Here is a 24941-nt window from a genome sequence, read left to right on the forward strand (position 1 = left end):
AGGACAAAAATGTGTCTACAACTACTTAACCTAACCAGGCATTTCTATGTCGTAGTATTAAAAAAAACAGTAAGTGTTCTGACAGGCTGTCACCAAAGTCGAGTTCATTTATAGATATATTATAGATTATAGAAATAGATTTTTTCCAGAGGAAACAAGTCTGTTTTCATCTCTTGGTCACAGAGTGAAGATAGGAATAAATGATGTTATTGAAATTCATTTGAATGTTTTTACTTTTATTTGGATGTTTGGTTTGACGGAAAGAAGGAATCTCATTGCTAGTGTTTGTGCTCAGTCTTGACTGAAGGTGATGATGAACAGGAGGGAGTGAAGAGGGTGAAGGTGAGGAATGACAGGATGAACAGGAGGGAGGGGTGAGGAGGAGGAAGGTGGCAGAGCGCTGTAGCTACCTCTTCCTGGCGAGTGCTGGCGTGCCCCACGGCGAGGGCAGCGAGGTCTCATGAGTCAGGCAGGGAGGCACCTGCTCTGCACGACTGCATGGCAGCAAACACACACATAAGTACACACACACGCACACACACACACACACACACACACACGCACAGATAGATACATATACAGATGCACATATACAAGCACCCACACACATACATACAGAAATAAACAAACAGAAAGACACATTCAGACACAAACATGCACACACACACATGCAGGCATTAAACACACACACAAGCCCAGGTAAACATACACCCATATGCGCACACACACACACACGCATGCAGCCGTACAGATGGACCAGGCCGAGGATGAACAGCCAGACAGCGGCAGAGGTTAGAGGAGGGAGAAAAAGAGAACAAGAGAGAAAAAGAGGGAAAGAAGCTGTTAGTGGAAAGCTGAAGGAGAAACAGGATCAGAGCTACAGCTGGAGCACATGCAGGACGCCAGCTACACCTGCACATGGGCTGGGCAGGTAGTGTTGTCATGACGACCACAGACTTTAATACATTTAATAATTATTTCTCTCGGTCTGACATCATAACAACACCATTCAGTGCAGCGTGAAAGGCAACACAGTGAGCATCTTGACTTAATGTCTTTGAGTTTCCAGCAGTCAGAGTTGATCTACTTATATAACAGGAGAAGAAGGACCTGACTGATCCCGACCTTCAAGTTTAATGCTCACCGAGCCAAAAAGTCAACGTTCTGCTATTTTTTGTTGTTGTGGTATTCAGTAGCATCTTTTTTTGTTGGATATGTTTTGCCAGAATAAACCCTCTCTGTAGCTGATTGTAATGTTGCTATAAGATACAGTAAATTCAACACAAATAATTTCCAATATTAACTGGAGCACATAAAGTCATACTTCTTTACAATTAACAGAACTTTACACTCATATTGCCACAAAAAGGTTCAAGAAAATGTTTATAAACTTCACTTGCAGTATGATGCTTTCTGATACATTTCATCAAATTAAATATTCAACATGCATCATTTACATACCAATACATTTTTGGATATATTTGAAACATGCACTAAAGTAGCACTCTGATCCTGCATGTTCTGAGAACAAATGCAGATGCCACTGCTCTTATTGCCAGAAAATGATGAAACCTATCATGTCCCTTTTGACATAGGTTACTTTTTAAAAGGTTGTACTGCAAGGAGTAAAAAAAAAAAAAAAAAACTCTTTTAGGGGACCACTGACCTATCGAAGGAGTCAGTCGCCATCTTGTACAGATAGATGAAGAGTTTGCTGCAGTGTTTAAGTGTCGGACACACGCTGTCTCCCGCACAGCCTCCGGGTGCAGCCTCGTCCTCCAACAGCCTCTGGAAAGGCTGAGCGTTGGAGGGGAACACGCCTGTCGGACCCAGCTTCTTAGTGTCTGAGAAACAGCCCAGCAGCCTGACAGGAACATGAGGAGAGTTTAGTTGTAAAGAGCACAGTTAAAACAGATCACAGCACTGATGAAAGGCATGACAGAACTTTTAACAAATTCGGTCTTATTTTATATATTGGACTGTATGTTGAGAACAAAAATAAATGAAGAGAACAATCCAGCATCGACAACTCATTAGTATGGTCGTAAAGTAGTTCTACTTTAAATGAAGAAAACACAATACCTGAGTATCACACTGTTCTGTGATACTGTATTAGATAATTATCACTCTGTACTTCATTAGCATTTTAATAGTTCACATAAAAAGATAGTTTTTTCACTAATCAAGGAAAAGGAATTCACAGATTGGTTTAAAAAAAAAGAAAATGCTATTTCACGCCATTCTTACAGTAAAGCATTTTAAGGAACAGCCACAAATGAAGCTCAGTGCATATGTAAGCTAGTTCTAATCAATACACGGATGTTATGTCCAGATTTGAAGGTTTCTACTTTCGGAGTGATTCTACTTTCTGTGGTCAACAAAGAATCTATCCAGTGCATCCTTCAGGGCAGAACATATCCCAAGATACACTGTGTGCCATTTTATACCAGAAGACCAGACTGTGTCATTTCCGTTTGGCCTGAGCGTTCTACACAGGCTGCTGCGAAGGCTGGGTCCTTTTTAGGCTGCGTCCTTTGAAGGATGCAGTCCACATGTTCAGACACAGCTTTAGTCACATCTTAATTGAACTAGCTTGAAACATGGCTAACTCTAATGCCAGATTACTGGATTTCTTTCTGAGTTTTGAGTTATACCTGCTGGACCTTACTCAACAGAGGTTTGCTTGGTTACCATAGGGATAGTGATATAAATATAAATGTGACATACGCAACATTTTGCATGCCCATAAAGATCATTGTGTGGTCACCTGGGCAAACTCTGCAAACTGAAGAAGGTCTAAAGAAGGGACCGTAAGCTAAGTTGGTGAATTGTTTAGCATTCACAAACAGAATTTAAAGATACAATATGGATTTGACTAAAACTTTCTTTTTAACAACTTGAAATGATAATGAAAAAGTAGTAAGAGGCAAAACCACATTTTCTTCATGATTTCAGGGTTTGGTCGATAAAGAACGAGTGGTTAGTAGTAATGCTAAAAGTAATGAATTAAGAAGTTATTACATTTAAGGGACACAGATGACCCCAAAGTGTTTTACCACCTCTGAGACACATCTTACCTCACAGCGTCTGCCAGTTTATCATACTGGATCTCCGTACGGAAGAAGTGGGAGTTGGCGGGCTCGTAGCGCATGGCGGCGGTGAGCGTGCAGAAGACGGTGTGCAGGAGCTCAAAGACCTGGTTCTGGTTGACTCGGTCCCAGCCGTGTCGAGGAGGCTGGCACAGTGAGCGCTCCATGGCAACCAGCAGAGACGTGATGTAGACGAAGCCTCCCACCTTACGGAACACCGTGCGGGTGCGATGACTCTCACGCAGCACCGCTAACAAGGCCTGAAGAGGAACAGAGCAGACATGATTCAGGTTCACCCAACATTACTACAGTCCTAATTCTTACTTTGAATTCTTCTTTTAAAACAGGCGGACAGAAACGCAATGTCTGTTTTATTAGCTTTCCCAAGAGTACTTCAGTTGTTGGACGATTTTAACTGCAGAGGTCACTCAGCCTCACACTTTACTTTCTCTGCTACATTTCATGACTTCTTAAATTTAGTTCTACATTATTTTCTCCCTCGTTGGCTCATTAAGTCACATTCAGTTCATTTAAGTCACGTTCTTTTTTTGCGGTGAGACATACGCACGAACCCGTCTGGGTCTTTTTGTCTCACTTCTCTATCTACATTTTCACAAGTTTTATGGTTTCACGTTAGCTGTAACCTGAAGTGAAACATCAAACTGTAACCCAGATAAAACTGTATCCTGGGACTGAAAAACAGCCAAAGACTCTGACAGGCAAAGTTTTAAACAACTGAAAAGAAGAGAACTGTGAAATTCAGCTCTTATTGCTGGAAAAACACGGCTCGATATCACTGAAGAAATCTTCTGAAGGAATATCTTTGATTTTTTCTCTTGTTATGACAAATGTTGGAATGATAGAATAAAAATATTATCTATTATAGCATAAATTATTGTTTCAGAATATCAGGGTCTGCCACCTGCATTTTCATAAATCAGTCCATCTCCAGCACTTCAGTTAAAGACGACAACAACAACTTGTCAGTGGAAAAATCTCCATGGTGACCATGGTGCTGTAACTGTAAATGCTTCATTAGTGTTCATCCTGCACATGGTAATTAAAAATACACTGGCATGTTATTATGATAGCAATATCTGATTTAGTAACGCTTTACTCTATCTTTTTACATTCTGCTATTGCAGTGGGAGAAAGGAAACCGAGTTTAAAAAAATACATTAAAGATGAAGGAAGAATCTTGAGGATCTAAGTTTAAGATCTGTGTTAAGATCAACACTTTGAAAAAGCATACAAATCTTGACTAAGAGGGTGATGGTGATGCCTACAGTGCTTCATATTGGAAGGTGCTCCTCTGAATTAACCTACATGAGGGGAGCACAATATTTCAACAAAGACTGAAAATGTTTCAAGCTTCCGGATTGCATTAGATTGCACTGGTGTTCATAAATTATGATAGCTGATCGTTTACTTCTCATTATGAGACATGTTCTATTTCAGAAGCATGTTTCTTGGCAATTATTTTTTTTTTCTGTATGCACCATCAGAACAAGGAAAATTCCTCTATCATGTTAAAATCCCGTGACGATATCCCCGAGTGTGATTTTGAATATATTTATGTTCAAATACACCATGACGTGCAGGATTTTTGTGGAATTTTCACACTTTTTTTTTTCCGCATGTGGGAACTTTCACATCTGACATCTTCAGTTGATATAGCAAACTGATTGGACAAGTTTCACTTAATAATTCATCCTTGTGTCCGGAGACAAAAATAAAGGTGAAGATTAAACAATCATACGTTGCCCTGCTGAGCTATTTCCTGCTCCATTAAAACAACGATTGACTCAGCAGTTTTTTTGTTTCAATCAATCCCAGGATGTTGAAGACAGCCTCTTCCTGCACATCAAACATGACCAGCTGCCTGTGACTGCATGTGCTGGTAAATTTAGAGTTTGGGTGATTAAGATTACCAGCCGCGGGATGATTTGTGTTTCAATGCTGTTTATCAGACTGTGTCCTCCAGGGAGATTAAAGGGTTAAATGTGCTCTTTACAAGGCTAATCAGATTAATATTGAGGTCTATTTGTGTGTGTGCAGTGTGTTTCTGTCAACAGTGCACAAATCCTGGTGATGAGAGAAATGTATTTACTCAAACTGGATTTAATACAAGTTATTTGCAGTTTAAGTTTTTTTTTTTCTCTTTTCACAATGATAATTAGAATCCCTGATTAGGGAAATAGAAGCAAAACGCTGACGGGTTAATCCAGCCGAAGCCTTTAGCAGGCGTGAGAATTACCTCGTCTGAATGAGAGGAATCAGAAAAATGCAATTATGCCTTAGAAATTGAGCCGCCATCCTCTCATCCTGTGTGTAAATGTGTGTATGAATGCGTTTATGTGCACCTTAAACTTAATGTGGCTTCTCTGAAGCAATTACTGTGGGCAGGACTTCAAATGCATATTGATTTTTACAATCACAGACATTACTTTCCTCAATGTTCCCACTGATACCGAAGGTTAGGTTGGTCTTACATCATCTGTCTGAGTCTAGCTCAGCTACTCTACAGTATATCAACATGTATCAAACCCCTCATAACGCTGACAACAGTCTTTCAAATCAGAGTTGTTGAATTTCTCTTAAAGAATATTTAAACTGAGGTATTACTGTGAAACTCAGCCTGTGGTAGAACACCAGTGTGTGGCGTCTGTAGTTAACGCAAAGTCAGGAGAATCTTGGGGTCTAAATAACTGATATTAAAGTGTGAGTGTGAGTGTGTGTGTGAGTGTGAGTGTGAGTGTGTTGTTACCCGCAGTATGTCGGTCTTGAGCTGCAGCTCACTGGACGGTGCAGAGTGCATGAGGCCCAGCAGTGTTCCCATGTCGTCGTCCCCGCTGGGCGACAGGACCAGCTGCTGGATGATGAGCAGGGCGTGCTCACGACACTGACGGTACTTCACAATGTTGTGAACGCAGCGAGCGCCGCCAAACTCCCTGAACAGAGCTGAGAGGCGGAGAGAACAAAAAAGGCACAAATGTTATCTTTGCACATCTTAAAGTTCAGAACTGAACACAATGAAAGCCGACACCAGCTGCAAACCTTTTCTTCAAACTTCATGAGAAGTATATCAATTATTAAAAAATAAACATGTTTATAAATGATTAGTCAAACAATGTAGATGTTCTTACGTTGAAGAAAAGGTTAATTGACATATTTATACATTTGATGATTTGATATCTGCCACTAGATTCATTTTTTAAGTGGGATGAAATTATGGTTGTGGTTAAACTAACTCTGTGAGATTATTTCTGTTACTACAATGGGTCTGGCTGTGAAGTCAGTGAATGCATATTTTGGATCCTCAAAGGTTTTTTTTTCTGGGGACTTTTTTTGCTGTAAAAGAAAATCCAATCTTTGCTGTTAAATTGCATTATGTGAATGTAAAAAATGCATTTTAAATTATAATCATGATTTTTAAAAAAGTCTTTATAAAAGTAAAAAATTGTTTCCATGTGATGTTGATCCTCTTTATTTATCAGAATAATCTAAATTAAATAAGGATGGGGCTCCAACTATAAGCCTTCCAGAAGGCATTCTTGTAAATGTTCTGACACACCGAGTGTCCTTTTCTCTATTATTGCAAGTCTCTCTAAATAAAACTGTTGGCTGTGGAGCGTAAATGTAAGTCTAATCAATGTGTCAGAGCACAGTGCTACAAATACCCCACACACATCATCCTGTTTCTCTGACGAAAGCCACAGTCAGGTTCAAAGAGAACACTGAGCAGCCTGTTGCTTGTCCTGACTCATCACATTTCTACAGCTGATCGAGACACACACACACACACACACACACACACACATCGACTGAGTGAAGGGATGGAGGGGTAGGTTTCAGGAATTGTTATGAGATACTTCATTGATATTTGAAGGAAAATTCTTCTTCCTCTGCACCTCAATAGGGAGGTCAGAGGTCACATCAGTGCGTACATGCAGACAAAAGTAAATGGGACTTTTTTCAGCCAAATGAATTTCCCACATCAGCATCTATCATCAGCATTCAGGGTCAAAGCTTAAACACATTCATTCAAAGGGAAATTCCAGTCTTTCAAAGCTGGGCCCTATTTAGTTTTATAAAATATTTTGGGCTCTAAAGGGCTGAAGGATACAAAAGACCTTCATTTTAAGGTCATATTTATTTTCAGCTAGGAACATGATGACACCATGATGGCTTTTGGTGATGACTCTACACCTCTGCCTTTGAAGGCACCAGACTACCTTGAGAAAAACAGTTATTTATTGTTATGGCAGAGTGTGGGGGTTTCTGCTCTGTCCCTGCCTTGGTCTGTAAGTTGGTTTGTATTATTGAGGAGCCTGTCTAAAGACTCTAAATTGTTCATAGGTGAGTGTGAGTGTTTGGCTGTCTCTATAGGTCAGCCCTGTAATAGACTGACGACAAGTCTTGGGAGTACCTCGCCTCTTGCCCAATGACAGCTGTGACTGGCTCCCCCCCCTCCTCCCCACCCCAGACAGGATCAGCAGTATAGGTAATGGATGGGTGGAAGGATTTAAATAGCATTTGATGAACTCTTTGCCACTTTTTAGGAAACCACCAAAGCCTGTTAACGATGTATCATGGATGTTCCTGAAACTGGTGTGCATATGAGTTTACCTGCATTAGTGTTGGTGGTGTTGGAGCCCTGCAGCAGCACAGTCAGTGTCTCCATCACCAGCCAGGCCAACTGCTTCTGCTCCTCTGCTACTGTGTTGTTTTTACAGTCTGCTAAAAGATCGAAGGGAAACCAGAGAGGAGAGGCTCACATTAGACAACATCAGGACTGTCAATGACTGTCACTAAGGATGACACTCATATGATAATAAAGGGCATGGGCAGTGGATTATCATGGAGATAATAACACAACAAACGAACTGAGCTTGTTTTACAAACTATAAATATTTAAAGAAATATCTTTTGTGGGCTCAAATGGGTTTATAATGTGCGTATAATTCAACTCAGTGTGTCTAACCTCAGGCCTGTAGTCCGTTTTTTTTACTTCTGTTTTTTGTTGTTGCTTGAAGCTAAACTGAAGTCAAAAGAGCCGAAACGCATTTTTCAGAGTAAACTTGTGATATAACTTGTTTTTCCTTGACACAGCATAATATGAGTAATTCCAACCTGAGTAAGTCATGATCCTCCAAAGAAGAATTTAACTCCATTTTGAAAAGTTTTTCATCTTCTCACCTCTCTGATGTGATCTACACATGTTCTCCAGGTTGGCAGATCTGCTTTAAGCCTGCTGTTAACATGCTCTCTTTATCTCCCATTAACTGATGTGTGAACTGTGAAATATGCAGTGATGAGACTCATATTTTGGCATTCAGACAGAATATGGAGAGTTGAAATCTCATTCGATTAACAAAGCAACAGAAGTACAGAAGCCCAGAGAGGAAGGTGAGTAATAAAAAAAAAAGAAATGTGTGACTCTTTTCTTTAATCTGATCTCCACTGTTTCTCTTCTGTGTTATGACAGAAAAACATTTGGCAGCATCATGATTTGAAGCTCCTCATTGTTTCTTTTATACAAGAACCGGTTGAGAAAAATGGCTTGTGCCTGAAAAATACAGTTTTCATGGATCAAGTGAATTATTTCCTTTCATGAAAAAAGGCATCAAGGAGAAAGTCAAAAGAATTTGGAAAAAAAATAGATCATTTTCTGAGTTGAAACAGGTGAGCAAAAAATGCTCAAGCAGTTTAAAAAAAGTTTTTTTTGTTTTCACAACACAAGATATTTTCCTGTATCAGTCCACTTACACATTTTTTCTAATCAAAATCCCTAAAAAAAGATAAAAACATGAAAGCATCATCTCACCTTGGTCATTATTGTGAGGTTGCTGCTGTGTTGCTGGGTCTTTGAGCAAGGCAGCGTACTTGTGCAGCAGGTTAACCAGCACCTCCAGCAGACCGACCTCTCTCAACACGTCGCTGAACACTGCGTCGTGCCTGGATAGCTTCAGAAGCGTCCGCACAGCCGTGATGCTGCAGGCGTATGACGTACTCGACTTTAGCAGCACGCTGACGCTGAACAGCTCTTTGCACGGAACGTAGTTTAGGCTGAAGACGACAAACTCCAGCAACTCAAAGTATTTAGTCTGAGCCTCGGGGAGCTTAGCCACACGGTCTGCAAACTGCGACAAAGTGTGCTGCGACTCCAGGATGAAGTAGTTCGCCGGCTCCGCGGAATAGATGTTTCCGATGGCGTCCAGAAGCATACAGGCCAGGCGGCTCGTTTTAGCTCTCAGGAAGGCGTTCTGAAGTACGGAGAAGGCCTGGATGTTACGAACTGTGTGACCTAGAGGATACGAATAGAAAAAGAAGAAGGTCAGTGTTTGACGTTTGTGATGATCTCAGTTGGGGAACTAATTGAACTCACAAAAAGTCAAATTGAAAAAAAAGGATATTTCTTTTAAGGACAATCACTAGATAGAAATGATTAGCTGAATTAAAAATGTGATAACTGTAAAACAAAAAATGAAAACAGAACATGAAAAAGATTCAAATTATTAAGCAATGAAGTCCACCTTCGTCTATGTGTTGCTTCTGTACCTTATCACTGAACATTCTTGTTTCTAATTGGATTAAAACTGTCAGTGTACTTCTCTATTACATAACTCAGACTGAGCCTCACATGTGATCTGGTGGCTTCAATTCAGCTAAACAGAACACCATTACTTGGCCCCCTAAACCTCCAAGTCTAACCCGAAAGCAGACACCGGAGACCCCACCTTATGTTACATAAGATGAGACCAGAATGCCTGAAAGCTGCATGAAACCTTCAGAGCAGAATCAAACAGAAAGAAAAAATGACCTCATGTTAACTAACTTATATGATGAAGGGGGATTCTGTGTCTCTTCACAACACTACACTCTGCAGCGGCCTTTCACTCGCCTTACAAACAAAGAACTACTCTAATTTGCTTTCATGGGGGATCACCAGTAAACCCGTATAAATTACATCACTTTTTTTACATCACAATTGTTCCCTCAGACCCTTCTGAGGCTGTGGGTCTGTGTCGATCTCAGTGGATTTTTCAATTGCAGCTGGCAATGAGTTGCTGCATGAAGTGATTTTACTCAAGAGCAAGGGTAAAATGAGTGTGAGATAGACAAGTGGGTAAGTGCTGCATTAGCAGTAAAGCAGGTGTTATCCCAAACCGTTTCAGGATATTGGGGACTGAGTGGGAGGTAACGCTTTGATTAACCAGTTGGTCCACATACCAGCCCGGTCTGGGGTCAACTCTCAGAGATAAGGTAATGAGCTTGGACATCTGGAAGGAGATTTGCATCAAAAGAAGCCAGCTGAGGTGGTTTTGCAATTGATAAGAAAGCCTTCTGGGTCTTCTCCTATTGGAGCTTTTTCTGTTACATACAACAAGGAGGACACCTCAAGGTAGACCCACACCTTGCTGAAGAGATTAAATATCTGTATCAGTATCATACTGTACATACTGTATGGCCTGGGACAACTCAGCATGCTTGTGAAGGTGTTTGAAAATGCATCAGGAATACGTAAGCATGTCCAAGCAAACAAAGTGACTTTTGTGATCATCTGCAAAGACTAGAAATATTATATCAATACTCTTTTGTTTTAAGATTGCTTCTTCACATCTGATCTATGAATCTGCAATCAACAGGACTCTGCAATCTGATTAGAATCCTGTGTGTTTAACATGAATCTACTGAAAATCTAACAGTAGATGGCTTCTGGTGATGACTCTGCACCCAGCTAGAGCTGTCATTAGAAGGATAAACACAAGTGTGTGTGTGTGTGTGTGTGTGTGTGTGTGTGTGTGTGTGTGTGTGTGTGTGTGTGTGTGTGTGTGTATGTATATGTGTGTGTGTGTGTGTGTGTGTGTGTGGGCAGCAGACAGAGGCCTGTATTTTTGCCAGTGTTTGAGGTTAGAAAGCTGTATTCAGCCTCTGGGTGGAGGTGACAAGCCAAACTACAACACTTTCTCTATGGCTGTATCTGCTCTACTTAAAACTTGAAGTCAACACAATGTCCTAACAGTCAAAACAGTTACAAAAAATGAATAAAACATACATAACCACGCCCAAAAAAAAGGTCAAAGAAACTAACTTTTTGGTTTAATATAAATGAGTAAGCAAGAAAAAAAAGGTTAATAAAATATCAGAAAACTCACTTAATGAAGGGATTATTGAAAGTCAGTGGAGGAGTGAAGATTTGCATTTTTCTTCTGTTTTTTGGCTAACATATCTTAAGTATGGTATTTTACAAAAGTCAACCAGGCTGTTTATTAACATCAGCGTTAGGATGAACACTGAGGATATGTTTTGTTTTTTTCTCAGCCAAATATTTTCTCAATTAAGGAGTGTTGTTTAGAAATTGGCATAAAATAGTAAAAAAAATCTGGACAATAACATTTAAAATTAATGAAATATAGCCATGTCGTCCAGCAGCAATAACTAGTGAACACAGTTTATTACAGTGTACTTTTCTTTGGTTTAAAGCAAACAGAACATAAGTAAGTAAATATTAGATATTTTTCTTGGTCCCGTTTACAGGTTTTGAGATTTGTGATGAGTTTAGGGGTCTACCTCCTGCTTAAATAACCACAACTTCTCAATTTATCTGGAGAATATGCACCAATTGTTTCTGCTTCTAAACGGGCAAAAAGGGAGGAGAGGAGTCTGGGTTTCTTTTTTAAGACTAATGGCTGAAAACTGACTTTAAAATAGCATTTGACTGGCCTGCAGGGATATCTTTTTTAAGGAATGAGAGAGGAATATTGAGATTCATATGAAGCCCAACACACTCCTATTTATAATCAAGAGACTTGTTAACTTGTGTCTGAATTTGCTCCTCATTATGTTTCATATTAGCTCAAGGGGGACCTGCCCTAAAAGTCCTCTCATTCACTCAGTATTACTCAGTATAGATCCTTTAAATATGGTCTTATCTATGTGAGGTAGGCCTGGCAGCTTCATATCGTTAGGCTTGATTACATGTAAAAAGGAGAGTGCAAGTAAAGATGGGCAGATTGCCATGCAGTAGAAATATACATGCACAAGATAATTCTGTGCACCATGAAATCGTCTCTGGACTCCAAAGAGTAAAGACTTCATCTGTATGCAGGAGGCTTCAGGCATTCATCTCTAGCAGCGTGACAGGCGGCAGAGTTGCCATGGTGTCTGTCAACAGGTTAAGCTCACTGGGATCAGCCAAGCATCAAAGTCATTTCAAGGCTTAAGATCTGACATAGAGATACAGTGGTGGAGGAAGGAAACATCAAGACCTCTACACAAAGTGATGCCTCTCTGCTTTCAGAGCTTTGGCTGATGGAGGTTTGTGTGAGTGTTGAGATAGAAGAGGACGGATTGTGATCACATAATCACTGGGTTGTGTCTTTGATTGTAGAAGATGACAACATTTTCACTTCCTTAACATTTCTTTAGACGAAGACCGTGGCTGGTTCTGTTTTAAGAAAAGGAAGGAGCTTTACAGCCACTGTTTTTTTCCTGGTTCTGTCTGATGATTTTTAACCTTGGGTGTCTTCTGTCCTTTTAATAGAACTTAAAAGATGGACAAAACTTGTATTGAAAACTAATTTTGGGAATCATTTTGAATCCAGAGATCTGCAGACTCCCTTGAAGCAAATCTCAATGTGATTGTCTTTACGTCTTTGCTGGTCGGTGGTCCATCTTACTGAAGTGGAAGTCAATTTTACAAAGTGTGGTGCCCCTGTTCACCCCTTGGCATTTTATGAGGAAGACATATCTCTTTTATCTCTTAGTAGCATTTTATCATATTCTATTTTGGTTTCTTCTTTATTTTTTTAAATGCTGTCAAGAATTGTTTTTGTCTTTTTGAAGGGTTGTCTTCAATGTTCACTTTGCTCCTCTTTAGCCCCTTTCAGAGTGTGATTCTGAAACATTGAATCTCCGCCATCGTAACATCTTTGTGCATTTCTATTGTTTCACAGTCTGTGAATTTAATTTGCTTAACGCAGTTGCTGAAGCATGACGTGCTGAGAAACTTAGGCGCTTGTACCTTTAAATAGGATTACGACATGGTTTTATGATTTCAAGGGAGGTGGGTTGTTGAATATTGGCTGTCTTAAAGGCTTTATATGCGATTTTTTTGATCCAGCAGATGTCTCCCTTGAGCACCAGCATGAAACCAAAACAACTCGTGCTGCATTGTTGTGTTAGCATGCTAATGCTAGCGATCTTTATTATGCTCGATCTTCACATTGTATGTAAATTTACCCAAAATGACCGTAAGCTGTGAGTACAGTATGTTATTCTTCTTTTCTCTAGTCCCTCAATTAAACAACTTTTATATGCGAGGGGATGAGCCGGCTGGCCATCCTGGCGATGTAAACAAAGTGAAGATAGGACTCGGAAAACTCGGAAAGCACCACAGACAGTGGGACTCGGGTGTTACACCCATTGTAGACAGTCATGACTCACAGAGTGTCAGAGGATATACTTGATTTCTATTACATTTAAGTGTGGCATATAAAGCCTTTAATAGTAGAAATTGAGTATTGAGGGAAACACCAATGAATTACTGTTTGACATAACACCTGCCTTTACTCTAGTATATACTGTCATAACCTTTAAGGTAAGTAAAACATATTATATATACTGTATATGAGCCTTCAAATGTTAAGTCTGCTTTAAAATGTTGTCAAATGTATTCTAAGTTGTCCATCATTTTTTCTGTTGTAAAAATACAATGAGCATTTTACCTTCAGATCATTTAAATATCACCCTGACATGACCATCACCATGTAATGGGAAAATGTTGCATTTTTGATTCCCACTCCATATCTAGAAATTCCTTTATCAACAATTAATATGAGTTAAGTGGGTACAAAGTTATTGTGACAGTTATTTTATTTTAGCCCTGAACTAACCATGTCCTGTTACCAGTCTCGGCTCATTGTTCTCAGTAAGAACATCATGGCAGAGGCAAAGAGGGAAGAGAAATGTTGGTGGAGAAGATGAAAAGATGGGCAAGATGCTGCACACAAGTACATGTTAGGTTGGCTTTTTTAAATGTAGCGTGACTTCGTTTCACTCTGAGAGGCTGGCTGGTTGAAAAAATTCCAGGCCTTGCATAATGTTGCTTTAAAAAGAAAGAGTTAGTCTCAAGCTCTGTGAGGCTCTAGTGTTTGTTACAAAGTAAAATCAGTAGGATGGATAACTTGATGAGATAGAAGCACAGATGACTGAGCAGAGAGGTTGCATGCAACATGCAAAGCCAGAAAAAAGAAGAAAAGAAAAAAAGATCTCTCTGATTTGTTTGCCTTATTTTTATATGATTAAGGAAATTTCCACTCAGATCAGCCAGATTCACTGAAAACAACAAGTGGAACGATGACGTAATGGATCATTTTACTATGCAGGGCAGATCAATGTTCTTGCAAGTCGTTTAATTTCATAAAATCTGCATGTTTTTTGTTTTCTCTCTAAAAACAGAAACGTATTCTTGTAACTATGATTAGGATTTCTTGATAATTCTTAATCAAAGGACATGACTAAACTATGACTAGTTTTTCTTTAAATAATTGAAAAAATAAATTAACAGGTTACTAGCAATGGATATTTTTTAACACGAGACATATTGTGCATATTTTATAAGAAATAATACAACACTTAATATTTTATATAGAAATACTGTTGACAGTAGGAATGAGGCCGTAAATACAGTATATGTAAATTCCTTGTTCATGCAAACCAACTTGGCAATGTACTCATTCCATTATTATTATTTTTATCAACTCACCTTTCCCAGAAGGCTGTGGGAGAACAAACCCTGGCAGCAGGAAGGGAGCTCCTGTTGTCAGGCCGGCTGGTTTCAGCTCTGTCACTCCGTATGTGGTCAGACACGTGACCAGGTTAACCAGGTCCTTTAGGGCATCTTTGGATTCGTCCTCTTTAGCCTGCTCCAGTCTGGATACAGAAACAGAAGAGTGTATCAATGTTCATAGAGGAAAAACACTCAAGGATTAGAGCATGAAAGAAGTCCTGATCTGTACCTGAGCATGAGGTCACTGAGGAAGGCGTAACCCTGACACATTCTAAAGTCGTCCAGCAGGGTCTGAGACACATCGCTGGAGTCTTTGAGGAAGCAGGAGAGGCCGGCGAACATCTCCACTATCTCCAGGGGGGAGAGATCGTCAGACTGCTGCATGTTCTGAACGCACGTGCCCAGACATTCCTTCTCTGTGGACGGAGAAAGAGAGAACAGAGCAGTTAACACAGAATGTTTGGGCTTGACCCTTATTCGGGGTTCCTCTGCTAATGCATATGGGTGCATAGCTTTTAAAAACAGCAGGCATACTTTAGTTGTTGGACATCTGTTTCTTTTGCCTAGCTCCAGTAATTGGCACCTCTAGGTGTTGCTGTTAAATATTCAATAACATGTTTGTTGTGTTTCCAATGATATATCACACCTTGAATGTCAAAACACAATTAAGCCGTACTCTCATGGGGTATTACTTTTCTTCTTTTTGTGTTTTGGTGCGTCTGATCCTTTTTCTGTGTTTGTCGTCTTGTAGTGGTTTGTAAACAGTTACCAGCATTACCGCCTCCTGGATTGGGGTGTGACTGCCTATTTTCTCCTCTCAGACATAATGTTCATGTTAAGTCATGTTAACATTACACCCCTACCCATCTCTATGTCAGACTGTTTAATGAGGTTAAGATGCAAATTCAGCACACATCAGCTGTATTGAGGGCAATGAAAACTTTAAGAGATTTGGAGTGCTTTGAATCGAGAGAGCAGCAGCTCTTTACCCATGACCTTTAACAGCTAAGAAGCCTTCTTTCAGAGTTTCTCATTCCTCAGTTGTGTCCATATATAATGAATGAAGCTGCAAAAATATTTCCCAACCCTTTTCTTCTAAAAGTGTTCTGCTATAAATCCACAAATTAAAATGGCCTGTATGACATGAAATAAAGGGTTATGTGAGTGTTTTTCACATATACAGTATATTGGAAGGAATGGTGACACATTTGGTCATTTGGTTTGTTTTTAAAGCCTTGTTAACTATTTTGTTTAATCAGTCAGTATTCTCACAGTGTGTCTGACAAAAGATCATGACAGAGGTTTGTTTTTGATGCACTCTCTCGTTAGATCTGTAGGTTCCAGTTTACATCCCCTCTGTGTAGATTAAACAACGTGTTCCAGTTTTTCATGGGACCAAATGTACGTCTGATTAACTCAAGATGTGGTTCGGATGAATGCATATTAAATATATCCTGGGTGGGCTTTGAACCTATAAACATTTCTGTTTTTTTCCTGGTTGAATGACTCATAAATCATCTACAGTTGTACAGTATTTACCATGTATGTATTTGACCACGTTGACGCTGAGGCCGTGTCTGGAGATGGTGGTCAGCACCTCCCCTGCGCTCCTCCTCCAGGGCAGGTTGTGGGGGGGGCACCAGGAGGTGATTGCACTGAACAGCAGCTGGAGGTCGTCTTTTTGAGCGAGCTCCTCGGCCGGGGACACGAAAGTGCAGAGCTTCACCAGGATCTGAGAGAGTAGAGCGGGCAGAGAAATGGCTTTAGGCAACAGGCATTCATTGTTAAGTGTTTTGGGATCGTGCCGCATTGTGATTCTGCATTTCAACAGAATCATCTCCTTGAAGCAACTGATACATTTAGCCTCAGTGAGTCATGATGTAACCTGTGCCTTTTGTATTGATATCATTATTGTGTTGACAACATGAAGATTTTCTCATCTAAGGTATTACTGCCCTATAATGAAAAATCGAATGCCCATATTGCGATAATCAGGAAATTACGATTCATTGCACAGCTTTAGTAGAGTCAATTTTTCCAGTCCAATCTGCAATTTTAAGTCTTTTAATTTCTTTATTTCAAACACAATAAAAAAGCAAAACAGAGACTGTATACTTTACAATGTCTCTGATTGACCTTTCACCATTACAAGTCATGGTCAATAAGCTGCAGAGGTTTTCTTTTATTAAAAAAAACAGACCTGGAGATTGAAACAAGTAAAACAAATATTATACAAATAATTTCCATGTTAAATTTCTGTTTATCAAATGCTCTTCAACAGAGATATGGGGCTTCCAGCAGAACTGCTAGCATTTGTATATCCAAACTAATTTGAAAATCATTTGTTAATTCTCCACAGAAACTTCACAAGACATGCTTTATACTAAGTGAAAAGAAAAAACGGAAACCTCTCTTTAGAGGTAAAATATGGTTTTAACATCACAAAAAGTCAAGCTATTTTTAAATCTCCAAACAACAATTTGTATTTATTTTTTCAAACTCAGGAGTATAACAATGCAGCTGAAAATGTCTCTTTTGTGTTTTTGTTCAGTATATACTAATAAAAAACAGAAATTATTCTTTGTATGAGTGGCTTCAAAACTAAGTCAACAGGTAGAACTGGATGGAAAGCTTCTTTTGAGGTCCTTCATAAAAACAGCTGTGACGTTACCCGTCAGGAGTCATCTTACCTGGACAAAGACTTTCTGCAGCAGCGCCCTGCGGTCCGCCAGGGGAAGCTCCTGCTGGGTGTGGCCCTGGCCGGAGGTCTTATCCTGAGTGGGTGTAGGTGGAGGTGGTGCTGGAGGCTGTGGTGTGGACACGACCGGAGCCTCAACCATGTGAGGCAGGTCAAAGAACAGGTAGAGACATTTGACCAGCGTGGAGGGTACAGACATGGTCGTCATGCAGTCCACCGTTTTCTGATGGGGGAGAGACAGACGAGGAGAGAGAACAAACAGAGCGTACATTAAAATAAGAAACTATCCTCACAAGAGAGCTGAGAGAGCCCTAAAACAAACTTGTATTGAGATGTGAAACCATCAGTGCAGAGAAAGATTTGCAGATGTCTGCTGTATCCGAACTTGTGTATTGGTTGAATATTGATTTTTATTCCGGTCTGTTATTTCTTAATAACAGACAGAACGCACCTTGCATTAACGTCCCTCCTAGGCGATAAGATTAAAAGGTTGACAAGCTTAACGCTAGATGTGAATGCACCTCAATTTGTCCTGACGCATATTGAGATCAAATCCCTCAGGCCACATATGGAGGTTGTTTAAGATGCTTTGTCCACATTGGTTTTGTAGTGTGTAGGCTCGTGTGTCCTGGTCCACATTAAGGACCGCCCATTCTCCCAGTAACCACGGCAGCAGATCATATGAATGCCTATCAGACCAACAGCTCTCGTATTTCTCTGCTGTGTCTTCATCATATTTTTATTTTTTCACTTCTCCTACCATTCTATTTAATTCATGTATAACAGTGGAGTTTGCACAAGAATTCACTTAAATTAAATGCAGTCTCCCTCAATGAATAAATTGGGACAGCTTTGTTTTTACTTGGGATCCTGTACTGACAAGCTTAATAACAAAGTGCAGTGTAGATACAGATAATTCATAAAGGAGACAAGGAGATAGACGTGCATCAGTCCATCGTGCTCCATCTATCAGCAATAGACTCCCTTTAAAATCTTCAAACTTTATACTGCCTAGGTTTAAAAACTGAACTTCTACAGAGTGCTTAAAGTGTGCTTTTGGTTTGTTAAATGGTGTTTTTGTTGTTGTTTTGACTCATGGTTGAGTTTCTGTGAGGAAAATAAAACATCAGAAGTACCTTTGAGGGCTTTATGTGTATGTCTATGTGTGCTTTTACGTGCGAGTGTGAGTGTGTGTATATGTCATCATGGTGTGGAAAATGGCTGGAGAACGAGATGGGCTTTGTGCTCAGTGAGGCGGATGATTCAGATAATCAAACACTGCCTCCTACACGCACGCACGCACGCACGCACGCACGCACGCACGCACGCACGCACGCACGCACGCACGCACGCACGCACGCACGCACGCACGCTGTAGATGATCCTCCCATTTACCCTTGCACCACAGAGAGAAAAGTACCCACAAGTATTAATAACAGAGCACGGGGAAGATGGATGAAGAGGAAGATGCGTGGAGAAGAAAGACTAAAAAATGAGCGAGTCAGTGAATTGACAGTGGAAGCAGATGAGTCTTTTACTAATAGTGAGTCATAATGATTAAAGGCTGAAGCAGCACCTGTGTGCGTGTGTGTGTGTGTGTGTGTGTGTGTGTGTGTGTGTCTGACATATTGCCCCCAGCTGCTGCTTTCAGGTCAAGGTTAGTGGGAACAGTCAATCAGAAGAGAAACCAGAGGGGCAAACCCATTTTTATTGGATGTGTGTATTTGAACGAGAGAGAGAGGAAGACAGAAAGGAGGAATGAGAGAGAGATCGAGAGAGACAATGAAAGATAAATAGACAAAGAGAAGAGGAAGAGTAGGCAGTCAAAAGAGGAAGTAAAAAAAAAAAAAAAAAAGTGCGTGGAAGAAGAGGGACCAAGATGCAGCACAAATAATGCTGTTCTATCATCTAAAGGGAGGGAGAGGTGGAGAGGGACAGCATTAACGAGAGAAAGAGAGAGAGAGGGGACAGCATGGGGGGGGGGGGGGGGGGGTGACGTCAGGTTTATTGAAGGCCGGCTGCCTGGAGAGTCCTTTGTTTTACTGTGTGAGACACCAGAGGAAAAGGAATATGAATTTATTAAACCCACTCTCTCTCTCTCTCTGTAACATACACACACAAACAGCACCATGATTTAGTTTGTGTGTTTGTTTGCTATAGAACAAATATGCATAAGCACAAGGAAGCTGTTACAAGGCTTTCACAAAAGATGTGGGAGTATTTTAGGACACTTAAAGAAACACACAGATGCAGTGAATTATTTGATGTGGTTGTTAAAGCCAACATCAGCTCTGTGTCAAAAACGCAGCTCATCATTAATTTAAACCAGACTGCTGTGTTTGTACAGTGTGTATGTGTGAAAGAGAAAAACACAACAACAACAGGGTTGGCAATCAGGAATGTTTAGGGAGCCGTTTTCACAAATGCACTCTTGAAAATTTGGAGATAATTTCAGGAGGACTGCCCCTGAAAGCCTCCTGATGTTGTTGTTCCCACATGCACCTCACAGAGGGAGATTATCCCTGTCCGAAAGGGGGGGGGGGGGTCTTCTGAGGCAAGACATGATGTAAAAAAAAATAATAAATGAAAGGGGCGGTCAAAGCAACAGAGTCCGCTGTATGATGCTGTAATGAGAATATCTGCCTTTGTGTCCATGCTATGTGTAGTACGACAGAGTCCCAATATGAATAAAAGAGCGGAGAAGAACAAACTGAAACCATAATACAGCAATTTGGTCACGTTAACAGAGATCACAACGGTCGCGTGCATACACTCTAATGTCATGCACAGATTGCAGGAAATAAACAACTTCACTCCCTCCCACCTGCTCGAGGTCAATTCTTCTGATTGTATCCAGCTGCGCTCTAACATCAGCTCAATCGGACTTCATAAAAAATAAAAAAAATACTCTGGCAGCAGAAACACCAGGTAAGGTCTCTGTGAAAAATGTATCTCGTTTGCTCTCACACATATACAGCTCACCATGAATCTTCAGGAGTTTTCATGACTGTTGTGCAGCTGTATAATCACTAAAGCAGAATTATTTCTAATTTGAAAATCAGAATTCTACTGTTTGAATTTTGAATCGTAAAAAAAGAATAAATTCAGATTGCTGAAGAGTACCTGTTGTTGTAAGAATCATCAAGGTTTCTTAATAAAGGCTCCAGTAGAATGATTCAAATAACAGAAGGACCGAAGTTTCATTTGTCAGCCTGAGATTGTGTCAGAAATTAAGAATCTGGCATCTTCTTACATAAAATACAACACAGTCAAGCTGGCAGTAATGCTGTCTAAAAATATCCTTCAACCAAATCAAATGTATGGAAGAAAGCTTTGAAGAGGCAGACACTCAAGCTTAAAAAGCCTCATATAGAAATCTGAACAGTGACGTGTTTGTGGCTTATGTTTAGTGTCTGATGTGGTTACCAACAGACACTTCACATGTGAATAAAAGAAAAACATTTTCTCCTCAGACAGCAGAGAAGCTGCTGTAAACACGAGTATTTTTGAACTGCAGTGTAAACAGATGCACTTTACTGTCCCCTCTCAAGACATAGACACTAAAACTTCTCTGCATGAATACTGCAGAGCATCATGTATAAAGCACAATGCAGCAGAAAAAGACTAACTGTATTACATATCACCTTTTGTCTCAAACTTCAGCTTCCAAAAATTATTCCAAAATTATTCTTTCAAAACAGCTTTCTTAAAGGATCATTCCTGTATTTTTTAAATCTGAGCCCTATTATACAAATGTTGGGATCTAAATGACTAAATCTAAACAATAATAAGTAACTTTGTTGGGCAATAGAGTTGATTAGCTTTTAGTGTCAATTTAATGTCTTGAAAGAGATGGGGGGAGGGCTGTTTTAGACAGTGTGGTCCATCTCTGCAGGAATCATTTCTGTATAGTTGTCAGAAACCTAGTAGACAATTCAGTCAAAAGAAAGTACTGTTGCTTTCATCAGATGCACAATAGCCTGTGCTGGAGCAGTTCAAAGGCATATTGTAAGTATTAGTCATCTAAAACCCAAAACATGTTGTAATATGGCCCAGGTTTAGAAACATGGAATTCCCCTTTAAAGTAGCTACTTGTACGTAGCAGTGCTTGTATAAACCTATGCTATAAAAGGATCCTGTTATGTGTATTTTTTTTAACAGTAGGAGGGGGTAAGTGTGGTGAGAAGCAGGGAAGGTCTAAATGGTTTAAATCTTCCCTTTCAAGAGAGGAAGTGTTTGACTCGAAAACAACAGCGGATTTCTGATGTGCAACAGAGCAGGAAAAGCAGCCAGTCAGCCAGTCGGCCAGCTGACAGTGAGACCTCAGACCCCAAGACCTCGAGAGGAATGCAGGCTAAAAAGTTCAAAAGATGTCTGCTGGCTAGAGTACAAGAGCAGAGACACTGAGAAAAACAAGACCTCTACGGTCTAACCTTTAAACCAGGAGCACAACACGCAGACATGTCAGGATTTAGAGCTCTGTTAGAGCAGAGGGGGCATGGTGACCAGATGCTAAACATGCAAATATCTGACTTAGTCTCTTTGTGCAGGGATTTTAAAATTAAAGCAATAACACTTGAATTTAGGAAAACAGGACAATCTGTGAGTAGGAAATGAATATCAGGGGAAAAACGCAGCAATCCTTCATCCAGTGCAGGAAAGCAGATTGAACAAATAGCTGTGTTTGGGGGGAATAAGCTGGGAGGGTCCACAAGGGATTTTGACTTGTATTCAAGAGCCTGTTACTCAGTTCTGACTGAGGCTGATGCTATTTTCTGCTACGAGATCAAAGAGTGGAGATGCAAATAGGTCAAATAGAGACTGAATGCTGAGAAACCTCAATTTTTACATATTGTTTCCTCAGATTTCCTCCTTCAGCTAAACTTATTTGAGAGGGAAATCCTTCCAAAATTTAAAATACAGATCAGAAAAAAGGGCTGGGTAGACTCCAAGTGTGAACATTCAGTACAAAAAGAACACCGACCTGTCCAGAGGAGGCTAACAGGTTGATGGTGGTCAGAAGCATCCATCCACGACTCGCCTCCTCGCTCTGGTTCACCTCCAGGAATTGGACTATTGCTCGACTGGCTGCCTCTGGAAACACACACAGGACCACACACACACACATACAGAGAGTTAAACAGATGAAAGGTGACAGCTCATTGTGGCAGGCAGACGGGCAATCTGGAACAATGATTAGTTATGCAACTAATAAATCATCTTGTTGGATGTGACAGGAGAAAAACGTCAGCTGTAGATAGAAAGATGTTATTAAGGCACGTCAAAATGTCATTTAACAGATCCAGCCTCAAAACGTTTTCTCACGATTTTTATACACTGATAGAGTAAAATACTTTATTTTGTCCCCTTCCATCAGTATAAATAATGAGAATTTAAGAAACTAAGATTGTGCCTTTTCCACCTCTCAAGTCTGTTGTCCTCCAGTCAGAGTGTAGCCGTCTGACTGCCTAACAGTTCTACACAAGCTAGCCAAGTCAGCTAAACTTTTAGCATAACTATTGATTAACATATTTATTTTATATTTTTTTCTTCATTAAAACCTTTTCAGATACCTGTACTCAAGTACTGACCGATAACTCAGATAGTCTCTGTAGAGTTCAGGTATAGGATCAGTACCTTTACTAGCATCTCCCTGATAAATGTTACAGCATTTTAGGATATCCCATAACTACTACAAAAGGAAGGTAACCCTACAGAATGAATAACACTTGTGACAACATGACGCTGGGTTGAGGCAGAAGCAGAAACTGTACGATACCCAGCCTGCTAGCTAAAGCAGCAGCTAGGTAGGAACTATGAATGATCGAGCTAGCATTGCCGGCTATCTTAATGACCTCGTGTCTATAACAGAGGTCTGCACTATAGACCCACCTTAATAAATAACTTAGATTATGAAAAAACTTTTTGGAATTTGTATCTACGTTAACGGATAAAAACAATTTAGCTAATACAGCACTCCTTAAAGTAACACAAGTGTTGTGTCCCAAATCACCTTACCATCCGCTAAACCGCTTTTATTTGATTTTTGTTCTGTTGCTTCATCAAAGACACTAGCTCAATATTTATTAGTAAGCAGTACATTCTGACAAATTGTCATTTTGGATCCTTGTGACAGATGTGGAGGCAAAAAACTTTGACGTGCTTTGCATTGTGGGATTGTTTGCAGAAAGTATGACGAGCTTTGGGATGGAGAGATAAATAGACTTTTAACAGCGTTTGTCTGAAAGCAGATGAGATTAAGTCTAGTCACTCTTGAAAAGATTTCAAATTTTTAGAGCAAATCAGAATCAGTTTTTTTTATGATGACAGAGTGCTGTGGTTCATTGGAGAGCCTGAGTCGACTCGTGACTCAGTGTGCAGAGGCCTGGTGACCAGCTGGAGGAGAGCGTGATGAGACTGTAGCGTTACAAAACCAGAGCTGTTCTCTGCTTGAAAACAACACACGCTCAGACTGGGACAAGAGTGAGAAGATAGAGAAGGAGAAATCAGAGACGGGAAGCTGGAGACTTTCAGACCCTGTGTGTGCGTGTGTGTGTGTGTGTGTGTGTGTGTGTGTGTGTGTGTGTGTGTGTGTGTGTGTATGAAAGTGAGTGTGCTCCTGTCAGTCTGTGTAACGCCTCTCCTTCTGGTAAAGCTGCAGTCAAAGCTGTCACTCCTGTCAAAGCTCTTCGGAGTCGCTGCTTCCTCACCTGTATTACACTTTCATCATAACTTCAGAGGAACTTTCTGTGGAACTTTCGCTCACACTGTTGCCAGTTTTATCGTGTGATTTTGTTTCCCCATCTTATATCAGCATTATTTTTTCACAAGTGTAGTCATTTCTTTATTTGTTATTACCCCCGACTTACGTTAAAAAGCGCTGCAATAAATATCCTGCTTGTTTTGTGTATTTCAGAGAAATGCATGTCATTTTGGCTTCCTTAATTGTTATAGTCATAAGGGTATGGATCTATGTATTTTTACAGTTATTTGAATAAATTCAACCCTTGTCACAAATAAATAAGCAGCTTTTCACACAAAAGAAATGATGCACAACAATTGAAGAAACAGGCATGGTGACATCAAATTAAAATGAAATTAACAATTAGAGAATTTATGATGTTTTTATTTTAAGTTGATTTTAATTTGTCAGAATCCAGTTGCCTTTGGATCAAGTTTTGAATATATTTCAATTTAAATTCAATAAAAACTCCCCTCTTCTTCTTACACACTTGGTTCATTCCTCTGCCAGCATCTTGGCCAGCATCATGGACAAGTGTAGAGAGAACAGGTGGAAAAGTGTTTGTTATAAACAACACCTTTTTTTTTTTTCCCTTCACAAATGAACTCTTGTATCAGT

General features: G+C 40.0%; 1 protein-coding gene across 1 annotated transcript in view; it reads right to left on the reverse strand.

The window, feature by feature from the left end:
- The window catches only part of wdfy3 (WD repeat and FYVE domain containing 3), a 98625-nt gene that overhangs the window by 50277 nt on the left and 23407 nt on the right, over positions 1 to 24941 (reverse strand). Inside the window, exons 4-14 of the mRNA XM_065966571.1 lie at positions 22566 to 22675; positions 17574 to 17804; positions 16423 to 16615; positions 15113 to 15299; positions 14860 to 15026; positions 8917 to 9396; positions 7719 to 7829; positions 5857 to 6050; positions 3078 to 3349; positions 1667 to 1864; positions 411 to 494 (exon numbers count right to left, since the gene is read on the reverse strand). Coding sequence (XP_065822643.1) covers positions 411 to 494; positions 1667 to 1864; positions 3078 to 3349; positions 5857 to 6050; positions 7719 to 7829; positions 8917 to 9396; positions 14860 to 15026; positions 15113 to 15299; positions 16423 to 16615; positions 17574 to 17804; positions 22566 to 22675 — 2227 coding nt within the window. The remainder of the gene's footprint in view (positions 1 to 410; positions 495 to 1666; positions 1865 to 3077; positions 3350 to 5856; positions 6051 to 7718; positions 7830 to 8916; positions 9397 to 14859; positions 15027 to 15112; positions 15300 to 16422; positions 16616 to 17573; positions 17805 to 22565; positions 22676 to 24941) is intronic.

The sequence above is a fragment of the Labrus bergylta genome, chromosome 2 (genome assembly GCF_963930695.1).
Source record: "Labrus bergylta chromosome 2, fLabBer1.1, whole genome shotgun sequence".
Classification (NCBI taxonomy): domain Eukaryota; kingdom Metazoa; phylum Chordata; class Actinopteri; order Labriformes; family Labridae; genus Labrus; species Labrus bergylta.